The sequence below is a fragment of the Calidris pugnax genome, unplaced genomic scaffold (assembly GCF_001431845.1).
Source record: "Calidris pugnax isolate Ruff unplaced genomic scaffold, ASM143184v1 scaffold1, whole genome shotgun sequence".
NCBI classification, from domain to species: domain Eukaryota; kingdom Metazoa; phylum Chordata; class Aves; order Charadriiformes; family Scolopacidae; genus Calidris; species Calidris pugnax.
Genome location: NW_015090800.1, coordinates 11,144,765 through 11,165,433, shown reverse-complemented (window position 1 = coordinate 11,165,433; position 20,669 = coordinate 11,144,765). Strand labels below are relative to the sequence as shown.

General features: G+C 37.8%; 1 protein-coding gene across 1 annotated transcript in view; it reads right to left on the bottom strand.

Moving 5' to 3' along the window:
- Positions 1-3,672: 3,672 nt before the first annotated feature.
- The window catches only part of DRAM1 (DNA damage regulated autophagy modulator 1), a 17,360-nt gene continuing 363 nt past the window's right edge, over positions 3,673-20,669 (bottom strand). Inside the window, exons 2-7 of the mRNA XM_014937215.1 lie at positions 13,869-13,936; positions 12,932-13,074; positions 9,323-9,500; positions 8,229-8,287; positions 6,755-6,847; positions 3,673-5,089 (exon numbers count right to left, since the gene is read on the bottom strand). Of these exons, the coding sequence (XP_014792701.1) occupies positions 5,045-5,089; positions 6,755-6,847; positions 8,229-8,287; positions 9,323-9,500; positions 12,932-13,074; positions 13,869-13,936 (586 nt within the window). The 3' untranslated portion in view covers positions 3,673-5,044. The remainder of the gene's footprint in view (positions 5,090-6,754; positions 6,848-8,228; positions 8,288-9,322; positions 9,501-12,931; positions 13,075-13,868; positions 13,937-20,669) is intronic.

Genomic DNA, 20,669 nt, shown 5'->3' with positions numbered 1-20,669 from the left:
TGCCTAGAGGGAAAAATACAGACAGTGAAGGTAGAAGTTGCCTATTTTCTCCTTAAAATGTGAGAAATACTCTTTCTGCACTACAGTACCAATTAGGAAACACAGCCAAAGCTCACAAAATCACTTCTGTTTTTTATAAATTACAGAAATTATTATCATTTATGTGTACTACAGCAACATGCAGGATTCTAACCACTCAGGCTTCATCATGCCAATACTGTTCTTGTACGCATATAGAATCATAGACTCATTTAGGTTGGAAAAGACCCTTGGGATCATCGAGTCCAACCATCAACCCTACTCTACAAAGTTCTCCCCTAAACCATATCCCCCAACACCACATCTAAACAGCTCTTAAACACATCCAGGGATGGTGACTCAACCACCTCCCTGGGCAACCTATTCCAATGCCTGACCACTCTTTCTGTGAAAAACTCTTTCCTAATGTTCAGTCTAAACCTACCCTGTTGGAGCTTGAAGCCATTCCCCTTGTTGTGTCACTAATTACCTGCGAGAAGAAACCAGTACCAACCTCTCTACAGTGTCCTTTCACGTAGTTGTAGAGAGTGATGAGATCTCCCCTCAGCCTCCTCTTCCTCAAACTAAACAGTCCCAGCTCCTTCAATCGCTCTTCATAAGATTGATGCTCCAGGCCCTTCACCAGCTTTGTTGCCCTCCTCTGCACTCGCTCCAGCACCTCAGCTTCTCTCTTGTATTGAGGTGTCTAGAACTGGACACAATACTCGAGGTGTGGCCTCACCAGCGCTGAATACAGGGAGACAATCACCTCCCTACTTCTGCTGGTCACGCTATTTCTAATACAAGCCAGGATGCCATTGGCTTTCTTGTCCACCTGGGCACACTGCTGGCTCATATTCAGCCGCTTGTCAATTAGAACCCCCAGGTCTTTTTCTGCCAGGCAGCTTTCCAGCCACACTTCCCCAAGCCTGTAGCACTGCATGGGGTTATTGTGGCCCAAGTGCAGGACCAGGCACTTGGCCTTGTTGAAGCTCATACCATTAATGTTGGCCCAATGATCCAATCTATCTAAGTCTCTCTGTAGAACTTCCCTATCCTCATGTGAATCAACACTCCTGCTTAACTTGGTGACATCTGCGAACTTGCTGATGATACACCCTATGTCCTTATCGAGATCATCAATAAAGATGTTAAACAGAAATGGTCCCAACACTGAGCCTGAGGCACACCACTTGTGACCGGCCGCCAGCTGGATTTAACTCCACTGAGCACCACTCTTTGGGACCTTCCAGCCAGCCAGTGCTTGATCCAGTGGATTGTATGCTCATCCAGGCCCTGTGCAGCCAGTTTTTCCACAAGAATTCTGTGGGGGACAGTATCGAATGCTTTTTGAAAGTCCAGGTATACAATATCCACAGCCTTTCCCTCATCCAATAATTGGGTCATCTTGTCATAGAAGGAGATCAGGTTCATCAGGCATGTGATTTGGGAGAAGAGACCGACCTCCGCCTCGCTACAACTTCCTTTCAGGTAATTGTAGAGAGCAATAAGGTCTCCCCTCAGCCTCCTTAGGTCATCCAAGGAAATGAATACTGCCCCTTCTTAAAATCCAAGCAGCATGCTGCCTTTCACCATTTCTTGGAGGAGAACAGCTCTTCCAGCAATATCTCATGAGGTGAAAATATTTGTAGTGGACATTGTAAAACACAAGCATGAGGTCCCCAACCCCAAACACTCTGAATTCTTCAAGCAGAGCCTCCTAAACATAAAGGCTTGTGAAAACTTGGTGACAATATTAAGACTAAGACTCTGTATTTACAGAGCAGTTTAAAATACCAAGCTTTTGAATGTCTTTACAAACTTCATACTGAAATGTCCTAAATTTACTGATGTATGTTACCATAATCCCTCTAGTCTGATTGACACTTTTGCAACCACTATTAATGCCAAATAATAAAGCCCTTGCCATCAAGATCCTTTTACTACCATCAAACACACGCTGCTGTCGGACACAAGGCAGTATGCAAACAGGGCAAATCAGAGTTAACAATTTAGAACACCTTATGAGAAAAAAACAAAGGTGGACTCTGTGGTGATCGCTGGCTGAGCCACACGTGGGAGAGAAGAGCAGCGTGAGCAACAATGTCCTGTGACAAAGTGGGGTTTAGAGTCGGTTGAGTTTCATCCTGACGTGATTTGGAACTGTGATAGAGACCACAATGGTAGCATTTCGCCAGGAGACCAAGCTGCAGAACTTAGAAAAATGAGGTTTTGCACTTTTGGAAGGGGTAGAGAAATGATTTAGCATAATCCCTAAAAATAACAATAACTTGTCATGTGATTTACTGTAGATTATGCAAAAGAAGTTTCTCAATCACTCACGATGGGCTGACAAACAGAAAACATCACGCAAACAGAGTGAAAATATTTCTAATGTAGCTCCCAAGAAAAAAAAAAAGCTATTTCTTGTTGCTAAGAAATGTGAAAATACAGAAAAAAGTGTCTGTTGCAAAGGAACAGAAGTATACTGTGACATTATCTGTACTAACCTCTAGAGGACATTTGACTGTAAGAAGTTAAATAGCATTATTTAACAAGAGTTATCTGCTGCTAAAATGATACATCTTGGTAGAAGAAAATATTTTTCAATTGCTTGCAACATGTCAACTCATATTTCAACTGCAAAAAATAATTAGGCTCTTGACTGAAAAGCTGCCTGGAGCCAGAGACTAATCAAAGTGTTTTCAGTAGTTGTTCACAGCACAAATGAAAAGGTAATAATCCATTGTCTCCATCTGCATGTAGATGAATGTCAATGTTTTGGATCTAATAAATTAAATAAAAGGCAAACTGTTCGTGACATTCTTTTGGTCATGAATGTAACTCCTATAAAAATGTACTATGATAAAGCTCAGGAAAATGGGAAGAATTTCATTCACTAATTCTTTAGTATTTGAATTAACATGTTGATTTCAGCAAAGAAGATTTTCTTGATTCAGCCAATTTGAAATATTTTTTTTTTCTTTTTTTTTTTTTCCCTTTAGGAGACTCAAAGCACTGTAAACTTCGGCAGGCTCTGTATGACTCTTTTGAGGGCAGAGTACTAGGAGATTAAAGATGTGCGAACTTGTTTCAGGAGCCTTGTATTGGGATGATCACTTAATGTTTTCTAACTGTTCTCTCATCTTGAAACTTGTGAAATTTATTGTGGTGACTTCCTGCCTAAATCAGAGCAATACAAATAATTATTTTCCTATTTAAGTGTAATTGGATTCACTGCAAAGGCACACTGATATTAGTTAAGGCTGAACTTCTAGATCCATGTAAACGGTTTAGTAAATTAATGAGTTGAAATCTGATATAATTTGAAATAACAACTTACAGCTCCTTACACTTTAAGATAGCTATGAATAAAAAGCAATAAAAGAAAAATACACAATGCACTAAGAAATATGGTCTTTTCTTAATATGGCCTTGAAAATAACAGGATGTCACTTTTTTGTGGTTGGTACACGTTTTCCTGTATTTCTGATCTTCACTTGAAGCAATGTGTGCCCCTTGCAGGATACCTAATCAGCAAGACATAAGTCTCACATTTACTCAGGACTATATTCGTTCTTTAACATGGTTGTAAGTATCCACCTCTGGAAGATAACCTGAATATTGTGGAAAGCAAATCTGCCAGTGAAAAGCTTTTTTTAATTATTTTTATTTGGAAGAACTTACAAAGAAAATGTGGCCTCTTTAGGTTGTGAAACAGCTGAATTTAATACAGTTTAGAATACGCATTCCAGGAAATATAAACCAATGACTAGTCTTAAGACATCAACCTCCAGAACACATGTTTGTTTTGTCTCATGGAAAATTAGCAACTGAAAATCATCAATATTTCTGCATAAACTGTGATAAATAGCGGCAAATGTAATTGTCGGAGAACTTGATTAATAGCCAGGTGGTTACTGCATTAAATGGAGGTAGTGAATCAGTCCACGAAAGTCCCTTTTGCCTCCACATACGCCTAACATCTGACTTCTCAATTAGTTCCTTTCCAAGTCTTTCATTACAGAAGAAAGTTTATAGCAGCAAATATGCAATATCTTCACTACAGAAGCTTTCCAGGATTATTATTTTTTTCTTCATTTATATATATATATATAAAAAATACTCATAAACGTATAATTGAAAACCTGAGAAATGCTGGTGCCTCTTCTTGTTTTCCATTCGTTCCCAATGACTTCTGGGAGAACCTCCTCAATCCATCATTTTAGGTTAAAACACAGGCTGTAAAAGTTCTGTTTTGTATTAACCAAATTGCAGCAAGATTTCTCTTTAGCAGATAGTGCATAACTGTAGATTTATTTTCTATTCCCACTTCCGTTTTAAGGCTCCTATAGTTAGCAGTGCATGAAGGGAAAAAAGGGGTAGACTTTTACAACATACAGTTCAGTGATGACTAGAAAACATGGTCATCAACAAGTTTCAACTTCTCCTAGGATTTGTATTCGTATACAGTGTTCTCCATCAGAAACATGTAGCGTATAGTTTTGCCATCTACTAACTGCTAATTTCTCATCTTGAAGCAAAGATGGCCAGTTCTGCTCACCCCTTCCTCCACAGTCCTTGCAACGTAAGAGCAGGAATTCAGCCATAGTGTTTTCCGTTTTCTTTAGACCTTCCTAACTATTTGCAAAATGTACTTTCTCAAGTTTAAAACTAATGTTACTAATCAGACTCTAACACATGAAAGAGCATGGAGGTATCCAAAAGGGAAGAGCTGAGGATATCAAAAGTCTTTGAATGACTTTTAAGTGCTTCTACAGACTGCTTCTATTACAATATTTTTAATGTATCAAACAGTACAAAAATTACAAAATCTTGCAAAAAGGCAGCAGGAACATTGCTGTGAGTTTTTAAAACATTTTAGTGGTTGCTGTTATAGAAACTGCGCAGTTAATGGCATGGGTTCTTTATACACCTTTTTAAATCCCTGTCCCTCTGCAACATTTTCTATAAGTAAAAAAAACCCTAGAGTATTCATATATGTAAAATATAATTTTCTCCACTATCAGGAATCTTCATGTATTTCTGTTGATATCCTTAAAGAAACTCTCTAAAAGAAAAATAAAACAAAATCAGCATAAGATAAATTAATTTTACAGTTTTGTGATATAAAGTACAAGGAGATAAAACAATATATATATTTAAGTGAAATACATACTGTGAGAAATAAATAAATAAATAAATAAAATGGCTTATTTTTCTTAGAGTTTGATGGTTGTTTTTTCTGAATTAATAGTTTGGTGTTCTGTGAGCACCAGTTAGAACAAAAGGAAGATAGAACCTAAAAAATCTTGGTCACTGTCAAACACTAGCATTGGATTTCATGCTATTTTACAGCTTGCAAATTAAAACGTCTGCATTTCTATTTAGCTTAATTCCATCACTTTCTCTTATTATGTTCACAATATTTATATCCAGTTAAATTTTCAATGTTGAACACTTTGGCATCTGTGTTCTGAAGCAGACCTATCAATTCATTTGACTACTCTGAGGACGACAGCACTGTCTGCAAATGTGTATCTCCAAGGGAAGAGTCTGACTTTTGATAAAACAGATACCATTATAGACATAAACATCAGAGGGTGATGGATTGGCAATAAATACCTCCTCCCCCAAATGGTAAATTAAATGATGTGTGCATTTATGAATGTTGAAAAGTTATTTATTTTTTTTAAAGTATTTTGTTCTGTAGAACCTAGCCTATGTTTTTGTTTGTTTGTTTGTTTTATTTTTATTTTAAAATAAGAAAAAGCCCTACAACCATGGTCCATTCAGCACTATCGGTCAAAAGTAAGCAGGTATAGAAATGTTTGCTATCAGTCAGCAAAATATATATTAAGTCTGAATCCTTAGTTGAAAAATGACTTCTGTATATGCTTCTGAAAGTTATATACAGACTATATGTAAGTATTAACCCCTTCCATGCTGAGGAAGCATGTAAGTGAAGAAGTCAATAAATTAATTACAAAGTTTTACATGATCTGATATCAAACTTCGGTTTTATGCCAGAAGACTTAAGAGGGTTCTCACTATTTTTCCTCCCTCCCCTCTTCCATGAATTCTGGACATGATTTCCAGCAACTTATCACAGCAGCAATTGGCTCACATCCGTGATCTCAATTATTAGTTCTACAGTTATACATTATTGATCTAATATTCTCTCTTTCTTAAAGTCAGGCTTAACATATCACCAGATCCAGCCACCCAAATCGGAAGGTTCACATGTCAATACTCTTCAAAAAGTATATGATATTCTTCGCATTGTGAGGGAACGTTTATCAAAATGTGTAATTTTTTTTTTTAAAAGAGGAAACATCTATGGCTGAAATGCATTGGATTATTACATAAGACCCCTCAAGTAAGAAAAAGAAATGCAGTTTTAGTTGTATCACTTATTTTGGTATTATATCACCCTTAAGAGGGTCTCTTTCTACAAAACATTTGGAAAGTAAGTAAAAGATATTTACTGAATAATTTTCAAGGCTGGACACCCATTAAAGTATTTAATGGACATATAAAGCTGATTTTTATGTTTGTTTTAAAAATACAAGGGGAACAATATTCATTAGATAGGCAGAAATCAGTGACTAATAAAATTTGTTTCTGTATAGTTTTGGTATATTTAGCTGAGATAAATAATGGTAATTTTCTATTGCATTTGTTGTTACACAATTCAGAGCACTTCTTATCACTGCTAAAATATGTAGATACCAACCTGAAAATCTCTAATGAACGTTAAAAAGAAGAAGATAAAACCAAAGGCCACTGTCCATTCACAGATTGCACTCAAAAAATGGTAAGTATAATCCTGATAGAATAAGACATAAAATAAATTTTCAGATAAAACAGCTAAACAAAGTAACGGTGGAATGCTACAGACATTTCCTTCTGTAAATTCAACAAATATCTTAAGACTTATGACTCATCATCACAATACCCTGCTGTATAAGAGTAAATTCAGACTCAGTTTTTACCGAATGGTAAGAATACCCTGCTGTATAAGAGTAAATTCAGACCGAATGGTAAATATATTTATCAAGGTTGCATATGTTTCATTAAACAATATTTTGTGCACTAACATAAAAAAATCATAACTTGAATATAATTTGCACCTGAAAAATTTAGTTCTTATGTGAAGGATACAAAAGCGCCCATATTCAAAACTTTTACTCAGAGTTACCGAGTTTAGTAGTACTATCCTTTACAGTAAATTCTCATGATGTTTTAAAATGTCATACCCTTGTATGACAGTTCCTGACAAGACCTTTGTTTTCAAGCAGACCATTATAGAAAACCTATGTAATATGACACAAACAGTATGTAAAGTGTTTCTTAACATGCCATCAAAATATGCCATCTGTTTCAATAAAAACATCTTTCTTATCCTTGCATCTCAAGTAAAAAAAAAAACCTCAAGAGGTAGGTATTACTAAGATTATCTAACTTGTGAAGATTCATCTCACAGCTGCCTTCCCACTGTTTGGTTGAAGTACATTTGCCAAACTTGCTTTTATTAAACTCTTCAAGCTGGATACACCCTCTTCATTATTTAACCATACACCTCTTCATTATTTAACCTCCATGTAGCAAAGTTTGTCCAAAAAGGAAACTTACCTTTCATAGTTATCATTCTGAGAACACTGAAATCAGTTCAAACACCTGATACTGACTTTAGTATTCTTCAGGTCGGACCCCTAATGTTTATCACAACAGTAAAGATTATTTAATAAAGAATGGCGAAAAAGCTGAGAAAACCAATGTTGTGAAAAACCTCAAAAACGTCAGAAACAACTTGGTCCGCTTTTGTTTTACATGTGAAGTTCATTTTCAAGAAATGTGACTATAAAAGGAAGTAGAACAACTCACTTCCAGAATAGATATATGTATATTTTTTTAATAATTTCTTCCATGGGTAAGTTTCAAATGTTTGGTTAAAGTGAAAGTCTAACTCTCTGGAGATTTACCCATCCGTGACAGGTTTTCTTACCCAAGCCACAGACAGTTTTCTAATGAAGAACTACCTGGAAACCAGCATTGCACAGACTGGTGAGATTTCACAAATCTGTTCATGATAATGTACTGTTTAAAATACCTGAAGCATTTGTAATGCTATACACTTTTAGATAAATGTAACAGTGTACACCACACAAAAAGATACAGGGTAAGTTGGCTACTTAATGAGATTTTACCTTTTCATCTGGAGTCCAGTCAATTTTTGTCATGGAAATTTGTGAAGCAAACACAATCACTGGGAAAAACACAGTGTAAAGGAAACTATAAATGTTTGGTGAATGATAATGAAAATGCTTGCTACAAAAAAAAGACCCCATCTTCCCCTTCTGTAACACAGAAGATCCTGAAAACAACCAGAGTATCAAATCAAAGTATTAAGAAGGCAAGTAAATGAAGCGCATTATTGAAAGATAACTGACCGCAGCAATCAAACCAAAATGCTGCACAATGTGCAGGTTCGTCCAAAGTACAGAGGGTAAGAGAAGACACCCCAAAACTTAGATCACATTCATGATCGAGAACTGTAGGAGCAGACTATTGCACTGTTGGAAGGGGAACCTCGTTGGTTTCCATTGGTACAACTTTCTCTCAGGACTGGGGCCCTCTTTAAAAGCCCTTTTACAGCTGCTGAAACCAAAAGCAGGCTGTAGCTCTCTGGCTGATGTGATAATGTGCTGCTACCTTTCAATACTGGCAGATCAACTAAAGATCAGTAAAACCAATGGGATGACTGATTTCAGCAGGCTGTGGGAAAAGCCAGTAAACGTGTTGACTGTGTCTCCAGACGAAGCATCTAGTGAAGACAAGCACCAATAAACATAATCCAAAGCATCTGCTTAGGCTTGAAGGAAATCTTGTATATGCCAACTGTATTTTATGTGTGTCTCGGATAAGTTCATTCTATCCGAGCAGTGCCCCCATTTTGCAGATCTTTCCCCACACCCTCCTTCAAATGAAGGAGGCTGACAAGTTGGTCTAGCTGACTTGCTGATATCACTTCCTTTCTGAATTATCATGTGATTCTATGAAGAACAATGGGCATTAGATTTAAATATACCACTAAAAGAAGAGCTACAGTTTTTTAGAAAGACTCATATTTATGCTATTAATGGTGTCTCGACATGCTATATGCATTATTATAGCAGATATATTAAAGAACCCTAAGAAAATATTGTAAACTCATTTTCATCCTTTATCAGCAACAGTTTAACTAAAAATTAAAATCATGAATGCATAATGGGAAAACTGTGGGATACACCATAAAGGATACTGGGAATGAAAGCAATGCATGATATTACAGATATGGCCATCCTTATGTGACACACAAAGTAAGTGTTCCATTGCGGACAGGACTTGTAAGAGATTATAGACTGAAGTGTAATGTATACAACACCCGAGCCAAATGCCACCAAAGCTCCTATGTCATGGACACTGGGAACAGCCAGCTCCTGGAAAGAGAATCAACACAATGGTTAGTTGCTATTATTTGTACAGCAAGAGGAATCAATGAGCCCATAGAAGACCGTAGCCACATTATGTTGAACATGTACAAGCAATGGGAAACAGTCCCTGCTCCCAACAGTCTACACAGGGAAGATGAAAGGAAAAGGAGAAAGAGTATCTCAGAGAGGTAAACTAACCATGTCCAAATCCACCAAGTCAAAGTCCTTTCCTGTGTTCACATAAAAGCATAGATCAATTTTAGTGCTGTTCAACAGTTGGTCTATTACCAATTAATGTTTCCACAAACAGGACCTGGCATATGTTTTTCTTAAGAAGTTCCTATAAGTGCTTTTTCCCTTCACCCTGTGAAAGAATTTCATCCTTTTGCATTGAAAGTCTAATCTGCATTTGTGTGGCCATACTCTAATTAACAGTAAAGCTTCATAGGAGCTGTTCTAAATAGAGACTGCTATAACTCTGTTGCCCAGTTTCCAGTGGCCAGCCACAAGGATCCAGGAAATAAGTCAGCAGAAAATTATTTATATAATTTAAAAAAAAAAGTGTTAACTAAAATAAGCTCTTGCCATGAAAGTCTTACACTGTCAGTCTTTTGAATTATTCAGCCCTCACTCTTCCCCACATCATCAGCCACTTTTATTCCAGTTCTGCAACAGGTGAAAGTATGTATAAAATTCCAGTAACAGAATATATGGCCTGTATTTTTGTCACATCCTACCTATGGAAGATTCTCTCCTTTAAAAAGCAAACAAGTAGAATATCCAGTAAGGAAACAGCTGAAGATTCCTGGGAAATTATTGTATCCTAAATGTTTCAAAAAATTAGAAATACAAAGTTATGCCACCTTGGGATCCAATGTCAGACAGGTAAGGTAGCTTTGAAGCTCCTTTCTGTAACCAGATTGCTCCTATCAAACTGCCACAGCTTCCCTAAAAATCCCATCATACTGAACCCCTACAGAACCTGGGAAATGTTGCTACATCTAGTGCGGTAAGGCCCCTATGCTTTTTAGTCAAAGACAGGAAGACCTTAGTTTAACCATCTCTAACACCTAACAGTCAAAACCAGACCTAATAAGACCTTGGTATTTGCTTTGCCTTATTCATTAAGGGCTAGGGAATGTTTCCTTCCATATCCAATTATCTTCTTAAAGCTAACCCTTCACTGTCTTTAGTTTCTGTATTTTAAGCACTGTGTTATTTAAAACAGAGAGTAAACACCTTATTCGTGACCATTACTTATTTTCTCTGGAACTCCTAGTGTTTTCTCTCACCCCTTTTCTCGCTTTTGTTAAGTGTTCAGAGATCAGTATCACTAAAACTCCATGCTACTTACCATGTAAAAAAATTCCTTACAACTAAGTATGCTACTTAAAAAGACTCACCACAAGTGGCAATAGATTTGAGTAAATAAAAGCAAACCTTAAATCTTTCCAATATAATTTTACACTGAAGCCTTTTAAACAAACTAGATATTTTGCTTTGGGAAAAGAGAAAATGAACTGATATTCAATAGTGTCACTCAGCTCTACTACAGTACAGGTATGGAGTGTATATTTTCCACAGCTCACCTGCTGGGGAAGAATAAGCCTTAAGAAACAAGAATATGAACGTGAATTTCCTGCTTGACCCACTGATTAGAGGAACTAGACTGAATCTCAAAGAAATAACTTTTAATTCCAGCCCTGCTTTGATTTCCTGATCTGAAACAATCACCTGACCTCCAGCAAATCTCAGAGCCTCTTCATGTCTTAGTTATTCTACTGGTAAACAGGGTAAGAGTTCCATAGTTGTACACTATACAGTTAAAAGACTGAAGAGTTGCAAGCCACCATTTCCATCTTCCTGCACAATTAAGCACGCTCAAAAATCTGCCAGATCAGATCCTTAGTTAGTTTATATCCTTACTGTGGTCTGAACACTTCCTACAAACTGCACCTAGCCTGCAAAGTAAGGTGAAAGCAGAGGAAAGAGAAATTAAGTGAGGAAGAAGTTTATGAACCAGCAATGCGAGACAATAGGGATTAGATAAGAACCAATGTTATTGGGGATGTTATGTTAAGGGGACTCTTTGGAAACTTTATGATCAAAGTTTCTGCTTCCCTGACTCTCCCAAATTATTTTGCATTCGTGATTTGTCTTTTTCTTATTGAAGCTGAGTTTGTTTTCTATGTCAGTCAGGCAACACTACAGCCCATCAACTAACACTTTTTATGCCACATACAGGAGCACAGATATTTAAAAGCAGAATAGCATGCTTGGAATATACTGCAGTTCCTGTACTGTTTCCAATCCACACACACTACCTGGAGGAAAAACTAAATAGAGCAAGATATTGGCCTAACGCAGAGTTTTCTGTCTGAAAACACCATGTTAATTACATGCAAAATTGTATTGGCTGCTGAAGGCCTGACAATCTTTATTTTCAGTTTCTCTGTATATTGTCAGGTCACTATATGAGCACCATAGAATATACCAAAATGTTCCTCAAGGTACACTGTCCTTTAAATGAAATAATACATTTGTTTCCACAGATTAAAAGGCAATATATTAAACTACCTGGCATTTAAACTTGATTTGATTCTTAGCTGAAGTTTTTGGTGTAATTGTCCTAATATTTTCTTGTGTCATAATCTACTCTATTATATGCTTCCTCACAGGAAAATGTGAAAAGAATAATCTGTTTCAATATTTTTCCTCTCTATCAAATTTTCTTCCAGACATTGAGGGCTGAACTCCCTCGATTTACAATGAGATGTCTTATCCTTTCTGGAACAGTAAGTGGTAATTCTGCATGTCTCTATCGAAAGACTTACCATGTTGTTATGCCATCTCCTGCAGACTCAAAATGATGGACTAATCACAGAATCGCCTAGGTTGGAAGGGACCTTTAAGATCATCTAGTCCAACCATAATATTGTGCTAATATTGTGCTCAATGTTCCAACCTGTCAGATAAATCTAGTTGAAATCTAAATTCTGTAGAAAATGCTGCTTGTGCGTGTGCCATCATTCAGGTAACAATACAGGTGCTTTTGCTACTGTGACTTACTCTTCCCTACCTGACTGTAAACAAACCAAACTGTGAATAGCAATGCCTTTTTACAGCAAAATTTTCATAGTAAAAATTTTACAGCAAAAGCATCTATATTAAGTTGTTTTCTAGTACAGATGTTACAAGACAAACACACAAAAAAACGCTTACTGACATAACCGTATAAGCAAAAAATCTAGTTTATAGTGAGAAAGCAAATCTGTGTTTTCAAAGCTACTGAAAAAAGTCAGGAGTAAAAAACACATTCTTACTCCATTTGACAAGTATTCAAATGTTGGGATTATGTTAACCACTCTGACCTATTTGACTTTTTAACTGGTAAAACAACTTTAGTTTAAATTATGATATGAAATTTATAGTCATACCTGGAAAGTTGCAACTATGCCCATTCCAATACAGCCCATCAATCCAATACATAATGAAAACATGTTGCACGAAGACCTAATAAAGTGCGATGACTCATTTTGCTTCTGTATTAATAAATATCTGATGTACATTGTAATTACAGCTGAAAAACAAAAAATACACATTTTGTTCTATACTCAAACCACTATACACAGATTTTATTGCAGCCTACATGACCCCAAAATGCAGTGCACTCCCGACAAACACCTCTACTGAATTAAAAGGTTGTTGTTCATCAGGATATAGTAAGCTGTGGACTGGATTCCACAGTTCAATAACACAGAGCATAGTTTCAATCTACAATTGGAAAAATAAATCAGGTAACTTTGATGAGGTTACATGAAAGACAAGAAGACAGTGTGACTGAATGAGTATCTTAGAAAAGATAAAATATGTGACTTTTACTTTGCATGAAGGTCATCATGGACTACATATATACAGAGGTACAGAGTTCTTGATCTTCCATCCCCTAGAAGTGAATAGAAAATGCCAAACTTCCTGATTCAAGTCCAGTAGACATTTAGTGGAGTTGACATCTTGCAGAGGAAACCAGGCATTGTTTCAACACTGTTCTTCCCTTTGCCACAGCATCCTAGAACCTAATGTCTCCATATATCAAAGATACAGGTTTTGCAAAGTAATTATCCTATCCTCCTTCTTTTATTTCCAGCTGCATTGACTACTTTGCACTGATGAGGTGCTCTTAAGAGACAGAAGTGCCTCCAAGCCTGCACTTACTGACCCTAAGGACCTGGCCCTCTAGATATTACTTCCATCTATCTGATATTACGTTTTGACTGTGGAATGCTTTATCTGCAGAATATTGTATGGACTGCAATGTAGCTTTCGCTAGTTTTCATTTCTTTGCTGTGTTCAAATCAAGTACCTCATACATACCTAAAAGTGCTGAAATATTAATCATAAAACCAAAGACACCACTCTCTGGAGGTTTAGTTCCAGTGTCACTAAAGTAGGAAGAGAGAGAAGAAATTAAAAGTTAATTGAGATCCGTGAAACATAAATGAGACATACACATGAAACCACAAGAGAAATGTAACTTTGTGTAAACTGTTGCTATGTGCATAAGACATTTAAATATATAAATTGGAATGCTGCCTGCTGCACTATTAAGCTCCATTTGTAGTAATGAATCTTTTTAAAAAGATACCATATTTTTAGAGCATACTATTTGAAATGTATTTCTTCCTTTTCTGTACGCAATATGCAGAGATGTGACAGTGATACTTCACTCATGAATGACATAAATTACTCCATAAATGACATTTTAGAAATGACATTTCTTTTATCTGTTAAACTAACACTGCGGTAGAGTAAAACATATCTAATGGCATTCAGCATCCCAAGATGTGAGAGAATTTGGCTTTATTTCCTGATTCATTTGAAAGGACTTTACCCCAGGAGAGCAATTGTGTTCCAATGCCTGGGAGCGTTCCTAGGCACTGTTTAATTTACTAATGTAGATACAGTTTAAGAGTACTCTAGGCCCAAGGTGTTGTAAGTCTTCCGCTGAAGCAATCCACCTTCATCGGGGGTAATTAGAAGTTCACTGGGACTGACCGACAGAGCATGAGTGTGAACATACCTACAGAATTTCTACACATGCATATATGCATATAAACATATGGCAAACATCATACATACAAAATATATGCTACCTAGTGTTCTGTTGAAATAAGCATATTGTGATGCCATCACCTCTTTACACTATTTTTTTCTTGTCTAATGTACAACCAGTTGAGGATATCTATTCGATCAGGCTCTGTTGGTCAAGACAATAGGAAACTTTATGAGCTTTATGTAGCTCATAAATCTTTACACAGTTTGGTTATTATTGTCACCAGTACCAAGAGGCACGATTGTGTGTCTAAACACAGGCACCTAAGGAACTCCACTATCAGAAACATAAACACGTAAGGGTTTTAGCTTACACCAAAGATCAGTGGAAACTGAGCAAAGATTCTGAAAATGAAACTTCCTGTTAGGTGTATGATGGGACAAGTAGGTACTAGCTAGAGATTCTTCTTATGTGATTCAACAAGATGAATAATCTTCATTCCAACAGTGAGGCTGGATAAGTTTCCAGTGTTGAACTTCTGAAACTACCACCTAGAGTAGCAAAAATGACAGGTGCTCAGCTTGAACACCTGTGCTCTTAATACCCAAAAGAGAAAGCTCTCTGTATGAAAGCAATCATTCTTAAACAAATATTTTAACAATTTTGTTAACTTCAAGAAAGAAGAGTATGACCACATCAAAAGTTTGATTTTTTAAAAAATTATATTCTCTCACAATCCTCTTCTAGGTTACAGAAGCATTTGTGTAATGATAGAATCACAGAATCATAGAATGGTTCCACCCACCCTGCCATGGGAGGGGGACACCTCCCACTAGACCAGGTTGCTCAAAGCCCCATCCAGCCTGGTCTAGAACACTTCCAGGGATGGGGCACTCACAACTTCCCTGGGCAACCTGTTCCAGTGCCTCACCACCCTCACAGTAAGGAATTTCTTCCTGATATCTAATCTAAATCTCCCCTCTTTCAGTTTAAAACTGTTACCCCTTATCCTACCGCTCCACTCCCTAATAAAAAGTCCCTCCCCATCTCTCCTGTAGGCCCCCTTCAGGTATTGGAAGGCCACTAGAAGGTCTCCCCAGAGCTTTCTCTTCTCCAGGCTGAAAAACCCCAACTCTATCAGCCTGTCTTCATAGGAAAGGTGCTCCAGCCCTCTGATCATCTTCGTGGCCCTCTGCTGGACCTGTTCCAACAGGTCCATGTCCTTCCTGTGCTGAGGACTTGAGAGCTGGATGCAGTATTCCAGGCGGGGTCTTACCGGAGTGGAGTAGAGGGGCAGAATCACCTCCCTCGACCTGCTGGGCACACTTCTTTTGATGCAGCCCAGGATGTGGTTGGCTTTCTGGGCTGCCAGCACACATTGCTGGCTCACGTTGAGCTTCTTGGCCACCAACACTCACAAGTCCTTCTCCCCAGGGTTGCTCTCTAGCCATTCTCTGCCCACCCTGTATTTGTGCTTGGAATTGCTGTGACTCAGGTGCAGGACCTTGCACTTGGCCTGGTCAAAGTGACGAGGTTGGCCCAGGCCCACCTCTCAAGCCTGTCCAGGTCCCTCTGGATGGCATCCCTTTCTTCCAGTGCTGTCAACCACACCACATACCTTGGTGTCGTCGGCAAACTTGCTGAGGGTGCACTCAATCCCACTGTCCATGTCTCCGACAAAGATGTTAAGCAGCACTGGTTCCTGTGCTGACCCCTGAGGAATGCCACTCATCACTGGTTTCCACTTGGACATTGAGCCATTGACTGCAACCCTTTGAGTATGGCCATCTAGCCAGTTCCTTATCCACTGAGTGGTCCACCTATCAAATCCATGCCTTTCCAATTTAGAGACCAGGATGTCATGCAAGACAGTGTCAAACATTTTGCATAAGTCCAGGTAGATGACATCTGTTGCTCTCCCCATATCTACTGATGCTGTAGCACCACCGTAGAAGACCATCAAATTCGTCAGGCATGACTTGCCCTTGGTGAAGCCATGTTGGCTGTCACCAATCACCTCCTTATTTTCCTGTGCCTTAGCAGAGATTCCAGAAGGACCTGCTCCATGATCTTGCCAGGAACAGAGGTGAGACTGAACAGCCTGTAGTTCCCTGGGTCTTCCTTTTTTCCGTTTTTGAAAATGGGGGTTATGTTTCCCCTTTTCCAGTCAGCAGGAACTTCACCAGATTGCCACACCTTTCAGATATAATGGAAAGTGGCTTAGCAACTTCAACCGCTAGCTCCATCAGGAGCTCATCCTCCAGTCAGCAGGAACTTCACCAGATTGCCACACCTTTCAGATATAATGGAAAGTGGCTTAGCAACTTCAACCGCTAGCTCCATCAGGAGCTCATCCTCTGGATGGATTTCATCAGGTCCCACGGATTTAAGTAGCTTCAGGTTCCTTAGCTGGTCTTGAACACGATCTTCTCCTACAGTAGGCAGTTCTTCATTCTGTTTTTGCCTTCAGTTTCCAAGATGATTTATCAAGAACAGGAAGAAAGGAGAATCCTTTTTTTTTTTTTGAAAGCTTATGCAAACATTAGAGAAAAATCTGACTAAATTGGTTCCAAATTCTCAGACAACATAAGCTTGGACAAGGCTTTTAGACAGGTTTTTACAAGTTCTCAGGCATTAAGAATCCCTATTCATCTGTATTTTCTTGTTGTAATACTATCCAAAGACTTGCTCTAGCTTGTACTCTATATTCGTCTTGTTTCTCTTTGATAGTGGAATTGATGAAAATGGTACAGTAGCTCTCATTTTTTTGTTTGACACTTCTGAAAATCATCTTAATCCATGCTTCAGTTAGTCCATTTTTTAATCTTGAACCACACATCTTTTCCTTATGTTTCTGGAGTGTTTTCATAAATATGACAAAGAACTCCATTTAAAAAGTGGGCCACTTGTGACAAATCAGAAGCTGCTCTATGCTAAGTACAGGACTGTGATCACTTCAAAGCTTTTGAAGGACTTCAGGTGAGAAGAGAGTGGAATCGGCACATGCAAAGAAAGCCATTTGAAGTTTTTGGAACACTTCACATCATAAGAGCAATGCAAATAACCTGAAATTGCACTGAACTCCATTCGTTTTTTAATTAAAGCTTTTCTCAAGCTAAAGTTTTATAGGTGAATATTGCTATTGTTTATTTTTAAACTCAATAATCTTAGATGTATGCTTTCAAGAAAGCTCACACGAAGAATATTGTATCATATCTGCAATGCATTTACAAAGTACTGCACTGAACTTTTAAGGACACAATCTTTCTTATCCCATATTTTCCACTAAAAAATCTGTGAAGCTAAATGAAGATTTAGGTACATTTTTGTTTTACTTCTGGTCTGCTGCTTGGCAAAAAGGAAAAAAATATATATTCTGTGACAGTTACTTTCTTTTCATGAAAAAGTAAAAAGAAAGTGGCACTTACGAAACAAAATCGTGCTCAATTATATGCAATGGTGCATAGGTAAGCACAACCACCATGGAAAAGATGAGGAACCTGGTATAAAAATGACAGCATTTGTGTCACCATCTCATGTAGTAGAATTCTACAAAAGTGTGACAGTCTTCTGAAGTGTGGAAAGTCAAGAAGGTAGACAGGGAATAAATATTTTAGGGCCAAAAGACTCATCATCATCAAATTTTCTTTAGAGTCATCATAAACTACTTCTCTCGAAACTGAAGTTTCAAATTTTTAAAGTAGGAAGATTATATTTTGCCTACAGGATTCTGATTGGTCCACAGGTACTAAATGACAGCAAATACCTTAAGGAAAATGCCCTTTATTTTTTCGCTGAGAATTCAAACCACCAGTCAGCCACCCCAGCACATCCAAATTAGTTTGGATTTTGAGTAGTATGAGCAAAAGAACTAATTTGAAAATAACCTTATCATCTTTTAGACTTCAGCTGCTGGAAAACACAAAATCATATTCATTTTTATCTACTCACAAGTGTATTTATATGGTTTACTTGGTGAGACATCAGCACAGGTTCAATGAAAAAAAATGTATGTGGTGTTTCTCTCACTGTGACAGCTATTACGTGGCAAACAAATAAAACTAACAAGTTACCTCAAGGCATACACAGATGAAAAATGCAAATAAGAATTACAGAAATGCTGAACTAAAATTTGTCAATATTCTTCTTCGTGTAACTGGAATTTCCCCACACAATCTCGATTTAATTGTCATAGTTCATTTAAACGTATTGCACAACTGAAATGTTGCAACATTCTTCCTCTTTCTTTTTTATCACTCTAAGTTTCACTAAATCACATTCTTAATCCCATGATTCAGCTTCTTAGACTAAAGCAATGACCTAAAAAATAAGAAGATGAACTGTGGTATGACTATTGGCCTGACCAGTTAGAAGCAGTCATCATATTACTCCCAAAAGCACCTTCTACAAAGAAAATGTGCTTAGACCATACACCTTTAGAATTATTACTGATTGCTCACCAACAGTCATGTATATCCTTAGTCCAAACGCTGTATTAAGAATGTAAAATAAACGTGACTTCTGTCTTTTAAAAAACTTTACTAGCAAATGCAGAGGGTCTGAAATGTGAGTGGGTTTGGTTTTTTTTAATCACTGACACAGCCTCATATGTCTTGGGGTTTTTTAGGGTATGTGGACATTTATTGTGATTCGTTAGTTAAAGGATAAGAATGATTTTTCAGTGAGATGTTCAGTTAGATTGATACAACTATGACATTCATCCGAGTTACGCAGCTGTGACTTTTTGATTTGGTCTACCTCTTTAAAAAGATTGACACTTACAATTGAGGTATCTGGGCTGTTAAAAACTTGACTGCAAACACAGTTATACAGGAAAAAATAATCCTGTTCTCTCATATATTTTATTCAAGGACATAGCTTCAACATAAGCAACACAATTTGTCAAATTTCTTACTACAGGACCTCAAAACCCTTCCGAGCACAAACCATGTACGGAGTGTGGACCCAGTTATATTAAATGATTTATCTTTTTTGGTTAACAATGGATAAATTGCACTGGTTACAAGCACTTTTGTGTCAGTAAAACTGTGCATGTAATCATGGAATAACAAGAGTTTAACCACAATTGTTAAGGGAGTAGGGCATTTGTGCATGTACAAGAATATGGCTTTCCAAGAGCTGAGTCCTGATTTGTTCAGATAAAATTAAAAGTTTGGCTAAGATAAGCATGAAGCCCAACTTTCTTTGGCTCAGTCTGAATGAAGCTCAACTTTCTTGTGAGTTGTGGTGTCATTTGCACCATCTCACTTGCTTATGATGACAGACCTTAACTTTCAATCAAATTTATGTGTATGTACAAATCAGATTAGCAGTCCTCTGAAATTATGCATGTCCATAAAGTCCTTCAAGGAATTAGGTCCAGATGTATCTTTAAACATGTATTTGAAAAACTTTTTTAGATCTTTTATATATCAGAGACCACTCCTGGATTTCCAGCTTACCTTTAACCTATTGAGCTAAACAGTAGCAATTTCACAGTTCGGATTTACATATTAGCATAATATATAAATAATCATTTATACAGAACTTTGCTTAAATGACTAAGGTTATAGAAGAGAGATGCCAGTCATCTCTCAGATGATGAGACCCTAACCCTAACCCTAACCCTAATCACTTTTACACCAATTACTCTTATGCTGAAACTTTAAAACCGCGTTTTTGGGGGTGTGCGTGTACAAAACCTATTGTAGGTCCTGTCACCATCTGGTGCACTTTGGCCCAGTTCTGGAGTTATGAAATCAAAACTACATTTCCACCACTTACTCCTGCCTCCTATTTTTTTTTATTTTTTTTTCTGTTGTGGTTGGGATGGAGCCTTCAGCACACCTTGGCTCCAGCCGAGAACTGTTTCGGGTCCTTTCAACCACGTCCATCCATCAGCGTTGGGGTCCTGTGGCTCTCAGAGAGGCTGGGGTGTGATGTGTGATGGGTGGCAGGAGGGACCCGCTCTGCCGTCCTTCATGGGGAGGCCCTGCCACCAGTGCCTCTCCTCCCCCGGGGAGCCCCACATCCGCGATGGGGTGGGGAGAAGGAGCCGGGAAACCAGCGGTGAGGGATCCCCTCAGCCACCTCCTGGCTGAAGCCACCACCTCGCAGCCGGG